Source organism: Carlito syrichta, unplaced genomic scaffold (genome assembly GCF_000164805.1).
Source record: "Carlito syrichta isolate Samal-C Ts95f unplaced genomic scaffold, Tarsius_syrichta-2.0.1 Scaffold311661, whole genome shotgun sequence".
Taxonomy (NCBI): domain Eukaryota; kingdom Metazoa; phylum Chordata; class Mammalia; order Primates; family Tarsiidae; genus Carlito; species Carlito syrichta.
Genome location: NW_007255757.1, coordinates 38,682 through 46,748, shown reverse-complemented (window position 1 = coordinate 46,748; position 8,067 = coordinate 38,682). Strand labels below are relative to the sequence as shown.

The 8,067-nt window shown below is 48.5% G+C and overlaps 1 protein-coding gene across 1 annotated transcript in view; it reads left to right on the top strand.

Annotated features, from left to right (window-relative positions):
* LOC103271436 (HLA class I histocompatibility antigen, A-11 alpha chain-like) overlaps positions 1 to 3,087 on the top strand; it is a 3,299-nt gene extending 212 nt beyond the window's left edge. The window contains exons 2-8 of the mRNA XM_021717984.1: positions 105 to 374; positions 582 to 857; positions 1,469 to 1,744; positions 1,870 to 1,984; positions 2,410 to 2,442; positions 2,563 to 2,606; positions 2,763 to 3,087. Of these exons, the coding sequence (XP_021573659.1) occupies positions 105 to 374; positions 582 to 857; positions 1,469 to 1,744; positions 1,870 to 1,984; positions 2,410 to 2,442; positions 2,563 to 2,606; positions 2,763 to 2,794 (1,046 nt within the window). The 3' untranslated portion in view covers positions 2,795 to 3,087. The remainder of the gene's footprint in view (positions 1 to 104; positions 375 to 581; positions 858 to 1,468; positions 1,745 to 1,869; positions 1,985 to 2,409; positions 2,443 to 2,562; positions 2,607 to 2,762) is intronic.
* Positions 3,088 to 8,067: the final 4,980 nt, after the last annotated feature.

Genomic DNA, 8,067 nt, shown 5'->3' with positions numbered 1-8,067 from the left:
TTCACGACCCTCCCGCCCCCTCCCCTCCCGCGCATCAACCTCGGACCCGGGGATCCGCGCGGGGAGGCGGGTCGGGCCGGGTCTTAGCCCCTCCTCGACCCTAGGCTCCCACTCCCTGATGTATTTCTACACCTCTGTGTCCCGGGGGGACCGCGGGGAGCCCCGCTTCATCGCCGTCGGCTACGTGGACGACACGCAGTTCGTGCGGTTCGACAGCGACGCGGCGAGTCGGAGGGCCGAACCGCGGGCGCCGTGGGTGGAGCAGGAGGGCAAGGAGTACTGGGACCGGGAGACGCGGAGGGCCAAGGACACCGCGCAGACTTTCCGAGTGAATCTGCGGACCCTCCGTGGCTACTACAACCAGAGCGAGGCCGGTAAGTGACGCCAGACCCGGGTCACAGGTCACGATCCCTCCCCGTTCCCCGCAGACGGCCCAGGCCTCCCGAGGGGAGAGAGACGGCCCGGGAAGAGCCCGCGGGGTTCGCTTAGGTTTCACTTTCGATTTAAACCAAAATCCCCGAGGGATGGTCAGGGCCGGGGCGGGGCAAAGTGGGCGGGGCTGACCGCGGGGGCGGGGCCAGGGTCTCACACCCTCCAGAGGCTATCTGGCTGCCACGTGGGGCCGGACGGGCGCCTCCTCCGCGGGTATGAACAGTACGCCTACGATGGCGCCGATTACCTCGCTCTGAACGAGGACCTGCGCTCCTGGACCGCGGCAGACACGGCGGCTCAGATCTCGAAGCACAAGTCAGAGGCGACCGGTGAAGCAGAGGAAAGCAGGGCCTACCTGGAGGGCCGGTGTGTGGAGTGGCTGCACAGATACTTGGAGAACGGGAAGGAGACGCTGCAGCGCGCGGGTGAGAGGGGCCACTGGGCAACTCCCCAGTCTTCCCTCCGGCTTGTGCTGTGCTCACAGCTGACAGCCCTCAAGAAGTAGAGAAAAATAATATCCTGGCCAGAATACTGCTCCTCCCTAGGATAGAGAGAGGGAGGAATCCTCCTGAGTATGGGAAATCTTGTACCAAAGACTGATTCACTCAAAGGGCCCTCCCTTCTCTCAAGGGCATTTAAGGAATACAGTCTCTCTAGAGATGCCACCCTCTTTGACTCCGGCAGCAGCATTGAGAATCATGGGGGAGTTTTTCTCAGGCCCTGTTCTCTGCCCTACACCTAGCGTCTTCGAGGGTGTGACTCCAGCTTTTCTCACTCAGCCTCCACTCAGGTCAGGACCAGAAATCCTTTTTCTCCTTCTCAGAGACCTAGAACCTCCTACCCTGAGCTATCTCACCCCAATTCTGGAACCTTCCAAGGAATAGGAGGTTATCCCAGAACACTGAGTCCAATCTGGTTGTCTAGGTATTTTTTCCTCTCCCATCCTAATTCACTCATTCTCGTAATGGTCAGATGAGTGCTACTGGAGTCTCCCATGAAGGCTGCAAAAGGTTATTCATTTTCCAATCGTTCCCAGGCCCTCCAAAGACACACATAACCCACCACCCTGTTTCTGACCACAAGGCCACACTGAGGTGCTGGGCCCTGGGCTTCTACCCTGCGGAGATTACACTGACTTGGCAGCGGGATGGGGAGGACCAAACTCAGGACATGGAGCTTGTGGAGACCAGGCCTTCAGGGGACGGAACCTTCCAGAAGTGGGCTGCTGTGGTGGTGCCTTCTGGAGAGAAGCAGAGATACGCGTGCCATGTGCAGCATGAGGGGCTGCCAGAGCCCCGCACCCTGAGATGGGGTAAGGAGGGGGATGAGAGGTCAAGTCTCTTCTCAGGGAAAGCAGGAGGCCTTCTGGAGACCCTCAGCAGGGTCAGGGCTGAGGCCTGGGGCGTCAGGGTCCCTCCCCTTCCCTTCATTTCCCAGAGCCATCTTCCCAGAACACCATCTTCATCATGGGAATCCTTGCTGGCCTGGTTCTCCTTGGAGCTGTGATCACTGCAGCTGTGATGTGGAAGAAGAAGAGCTCAGGTAGGGAGGGGTTGGGTTAGGGCCTGGGTTTTCTTGTACCACTGGCAGTTTCTCTCCGCAAACAGTCACGTGTCCTGCCTCGTTACTAGGAAGTACCATCCACACACATGTGCCTACCCAGCCTGGGGCTCTGCCTTTTGTGAAGCACATGTGAAAATGAAGGACACATTTTTCACTTAGGTGAATGTGGTGATGGGGACTTGATTCCCATTTGTCACAGATCACAGAGGAAGTTCCCTGCTGAAGACAGGTCTTTAGGAGGGCAGTTGGTCTAGCTCTTACACGTTTCCTTTACTGTTCTTGATCCTGCACTGGGTCTACAGTCACAGCTCTAGAAACTTCTCTAGAGTCTACTACTACTGGGGAGTTCCTCTAGGACCTCATGGTCCTGCCTTCTCTCTGGCCTCTCACAGGACATTTTCTTCCCACAGAGAGAAAAGGAGGGAGCTATTCTCAGGGTGTAAGTAAGTATGAAGGGGGCTGATCTCTGAGACCCTTGGAATAATGGTCAGGAGCCCATGGGGGAGCTCTCACACCCAATTCCTCATAGGCTCTGATCAGGTCCTGTTTTTGTTTTACCCCAGGAAGTGACAGTGCTCAGGACTCTGATGTATGTCTCAAGACTTGTAAAGGTGAGACCCTAGGGGGCTTGCAGGGGATTAGAAGTAAAGTGGTCATGACTCTGTTACACTCATTCTGTAGTGCACATTTTAAACTAGAAGTGGGCTGTTGAGAGTGTAACTTGCAATTACAGTCCTGAATTTGTTCCTGATTATTTTATCCTACAGCATGGACAGCTGCCTTGTGTAGGACTGAGTGATGCAAGATTTGTTCGCACATGCCCTTTCTGACTTGAAGAACATTGACTCACTTCTCTTCCTGAATGCGAGGGTGTAAGAACAGATACTACCATGTCCACATTGACCCCCTCATCTGTCTTCCTTCCCCGATCATCTTTCTTATTCCAGAAAGGTGGAGCTGGGATGTCTCCATCCTGTCTCTACTTCATGGTGCACTGAGCTGTAACTTCTTACTTTTCTACTAAAAGTAAGAACTTGGGGCTGGGCACAGTGGTTCACACCTGTAATCCCAGCACTTTGGGAGGCAGAAGTGAAAGGACTGCCTGAACTCACAGGTTCAAGACCAGCCTGGGCAACTAGATGAGACCTCGTCTCTACAATAAATTAAGAAATTAGCCAGATGTGGTGGCATGCACCTGTGGTTCCAGCTACTTGAAAGGCTGAGGTGGAAATATTGCCTGAGCCCAGCAGGTCAAGGTTGTGGTGGCCGTGAATGTGATACTGCACTCCAGTCTGGGTGACAGAGTGAGACAGAGTGACTCAAAAAAAAAAGAAAAGAACTTGGGCCAGGCACTGTGTCTCATACTGTAATCCCAGTGCTTTGGGAAGCTGAGATGGGAGGATCAGGAGTTTAAGGCTGCCTACAGCTATGATTGCATGCCACTGCACTTCAGCCTAGAAAAAAATAAAGTATAATAAAAATCTGGATGCATCAACTTGAATGGAATTGGAGAACATGATCCTAAGTGAACTAGCACAGGAACAGAAAACCAAACACCGCACGTTCTCACTTATAAGTGGGAGCTAAACTAAAGCTCTGTAAAAACATATAGAATGGTATAATGTACACTGGAGATTCAGTAGGGGGAGAGTGGGAAGGGGTGGAGGGATGAAAAGTCACCTGTCAGGTACAATGTGCACAGGTGGGAGTGAAGGGTACTCTTAAAGCCCAGACTTTTTCACCACTATACAATGTATCCATGTAACCAAAAACCTTTTGTGCCTCCTAAATCTATTGAAATTTTTTTTTTTAAAGAATGTGTAGCTGGACGTGGTGACTCACGCCTGTAACCCCAGCATTTTGGGAGGTGGAAGCAAGAGAATTGCCTGAGTCCACAGGTTTGAGATCAGTCTGGGCAACTTGGCGAGACTTTGTCTCTACAATAAATCAAAAAAAATTAGCTGGGCATGGTGGCACACACCTGTAGTTCTGGCTACTTGGAAGGCTGAGGCAGAAGGATTGCCTGAGCCCAGCAGGTCAAGGCTGCAGTGGCTGTGAGCGTGCCACTGCACTCCCGCCTGGTCTATAGAGTGATACGCCAACTCAAAAAAATAATAATAATTTAAAAATAAATAAAAAAGAATGTGGATGCAAATGTCTTATATTTTTATTGTGGTATTATGATATATATTGGTTTTCACCCATCATTCTTGGTTCACTACTCCTATAGCCCTCATTACAGTCTTTTCTTATCATATTGGATGTGTTAGGCCTCAGGAAACAGAATTTCTCAGACCTTTTCCAGCCCTCCTTTCACCTGCCTCAAGGCAGGACTCTGATCCTCCCCTACCTTTCTGATTGTGGGTTTTAAGATCCTCCCCAGAGAGGGTCCTGCCCTATGCGTTGGGGAAAAGAATGCTGACATCATGAAGCTTTCATAAAAGTCCAAGAGAACTGAGTTCAGAGAACTAGATAGCTGGACACAGTGGAGGTTCCCAGAGGGTGGCACCCAGGAAGGGCATGGAAGCTCTGTTGTTCATCTGTATCCCTTGCAATGTCCTTTATAACAAACCCATAAACGTTAAGTATTTCCCTGAGTTCTGTGAGCCACTCTCACAAACTAATCGAACCCAAAGAGGGAGTCATGGGATCCCCAGCTTGAAGCCAGTCAGAAGTTCCAGAGGCCCAAACTTGCAACTGGTATCTGGGGGAGGAGGGCAGTCTTATGGGACTGAGTCCTCACCCTGTGATATCTGACACTATCTTCAGATAGACGGTGTTGGAATTGAATTGGAGGACACCCAGCTGGTGTCAGCTGCTTGGTGGTGAAGAATAACCACCAAGAAGCTTCTGTGTTGATGATTATTGGGTGAGAGCAGAGGAAAACCTCAGTTTAGGACTTTCTCTAAAGTGCTTGCCATGAAATAGAGTTGAGGAAGTTGAGGTCATAGCTGGAAACAGACAAATAATTCCAAAGTATTTAGCAAATTTAGCCTGCTCCTCCCAGCTATAGTCTTGATCATATCTCTTAGAGTTGAATATTGTTTTCATATTGCCATGATTTAATGTCCCCTCCAAAACACACATTGAAACTTAATCCCCAATGTGGCTATATTGAAAGATGAATTTTTTTTATTGCGACTGTTTTCTTTTTTTGAGTCAGGGTCTCTCTCTGTTTCCCAGGCTCGAGTGCGGTGACATGATCACAGGTTGTCTCAACCTCAACCTCCTGGGTTCAGGCAATCCTTCCGCCTCAGCCTCTTTAATAACTAGGACTACAGGTGCATACCGCCATACCTGGCTAATTTTTTAATTTTTTTTTGGTAGAAATGAGGTCTCACCCTGTTGTCTAAGCTGGTCTCAAATTCCCAGGCTCAAGCAATTCTCCCACTCAGCTGCCTAAAATGCTGGGATTACAGGTATGAGACGCCATACCCGGCCAACAGGTGGAGCCTTGAAGAACTGATTGGATCATGAGGTTCTGTCCATGTGAATGGATTTCTTCATTCATGAATCACTGTAATGAGTTAATGGGTTATCACAAAGCAAGAGTCTGTCTCTACAAAAAAGAAAAAAATTTAGCCAAACTCGGTGGCTCAGCCTGTAATCCCGCGCCTTTGGGAGGCTGAGGTGAGTGGATAGCCTGAGCCTGCAGGTTCAAGACCCTCCTGGGCAGGCGAGACCTCATCTCTACAATAAATCAAAAAATCAGCCGGGTGTGGTAGCGCATGCCTGTAATTCCGGCTACTCAGAAGGCTGAGGCGGAAGTATCGCCAGAGCCCAGCAGGTCGAGGCTGCGGGGGCTGGGAGCGGCCACTGCACTCCAGTCTGGGTGACAGAGTGAGACTCCAACTCAAAAAAAAAGAAAAAAGAAAAAAACTTAATTAGTTGATCATGGTGGTATGTGCCTATAGTCCCAACTACTTGGGAGACCAAGGTGGGAGGATTGTTTGAGCTCAGGAGTTCAAGAATGCAGTAAGCTATCATCCACTGCACTCCAGCCTGGGTGACAGCCAAGTCTCTTTAAAAAAAAAAAAAAAGTAGGACTTGAGGTTGTGAGTTTAATCTCTTGCCCTCACTCACCAGTTTGCCTTCACCATGCGATGATACAGCAAAAAGGCCCTCACCAGGTGCCAGCATCCTGATAACAGAGTTCTTTTTTTTTTTTTTTTTTTTTTTTTTTTTAGTCCAAGTCTCACTCTGTCGCCCAAGCTGGAGTGCTGTGGCACATCCATAGCTACTGCAGACTTGACCTGCTGGGTTCAGGCAATCTTTCCACTTCAGCCTTCCAAGTAGCTGGAACTACAGGCATGCACCACCACGCCCAGCTAACTTTTTGTTTCATTGCAGAGATGAGGTCTCGCCAAGTTGCCTGGGCTGGTCTCAAACCCCTGGGTTCAGGCAGTCCTCTCACCTCCGCCTCCCAAAGTGCTGGGATTACAGTCATGAGCCACTGTGCTTGGCCAGTAATGGACTTTTTAGTTTATAGAAATGTGTGAAATAACTTGGATGAATTTAAAGTTGATCATACTCAGTGATCTATCACAGAAACAAAGAACAGAGTACTATATGTTTTCACTCATAAGCGGACCTTGAACAATTATTATAATACTATAAGAAAGGGATTGGCAAGCCGGGCTCGGTGGCTCAGCCTGTAATCTCGCACCTTTGGGAGGCTGAGGTGAGTGGATTGCCTGAGCCCACGGGTTTGAGACCCGCCTGGGCAACTTGGGGAGACCTCATCTCTACACTAAATCAAAATCAGCTGGGCGTGGTAGCGCGCGCCTGTAGTTCCAGCTACTTGGAAGGCTGAGGCGGAAGGATCGCCGGAGCCCAGCAGGGCAAGGCTGCGGTGGCCGGGAGCAGCCACTGCGCTCCAGTCTGGGTGACAGACTGAGAGTCCAACTCAAAAAAAAAAAAAAAAAAGGAAAGGGATTGGCAGTAGTGGGAAACTGTCAGGGGGAGGTGGGGTGGGATTGGCAGTTGAGGGAAACTGCTAGGGGAGGGAGGGGCACTCCTCATCAACAAGGGTACCTGCATAATTGTTTGTATACCTAACCCTGAATTGTACCCTACATTTTTATAATAAAAAAAAGATATGTGAAATAATTGCTGTACTTTATAAATTATGCAGTCTGTAGTAATTCTGTTATAGCAACACAAAACACACTAAGACAATCTGATAAATAGGAGGTTTCAGTTAATGGTAGATATTTTTATTTCAGCTATTCTTGCAAAGTATTAATTTCTTCCTAAACCCTGAATCTTTGCATTTTGGCAACAAACAAGTCTTAATTAATGAAAAGAAATAAATCTATAGATATGGTGGAAATTTGAAACTTTACATCCTAGTTGAGAATTTTTTTTTTTAATTGAAGGACTGGTTGTTTCTTTTCTCTACTTGCTCTGCCCATGTGTTTCTGCCATTTTGCCAGGCTATGTTTTCTTCAATTCAAAGTTCTGCCTTTCTTAGTATTAGATCTTAAATCTTTTTAAGCCAAATTCCAATTCAAGGGATTTCATAAATATCTATTTGAACCCTTGCTGTGTTCAAGGAATATTGCTAGGTCTAGGGTGCAACTAAGGGGCAAGAATAGATCCTGTTTTGAAGTAACTTTATGATTTTGTAACTATGAAAGGTCATGATTACAGATAACTATTGTGGTTATTACTGAAAAAATGGTATAAAGTGCTGAAAGCCAGAGAGGAAACTATGTTTTCTAGGAGACTCGGGAAGGTTTCTAAAAGGAAGAGATACTTGAGTTGGGCTTTGAAAAATGTAAGGTACCACTAGAAGGGATTTAATTCAGGGAATTAGGTTCTTACACACACACACACACACACACACACAAACACACAAATGGAATGACTGAAAGGACAGGTTCTTTATGCCTCCTGACTTGACCCTGGAACCAGGGAGAACCAGCCCAGTGAGGCACACAGTGGAGCTGTGCTTTCTTTTTTTCTTTTTTTTTTTTTTTTTGAGTTGGAGTCTCACTCTGTCACCCAGACTGGAGTGCAGTGGCCGCTCCCGGCCACCGCAGCCTCGACCTACTGAGTTCCAGCGATCCT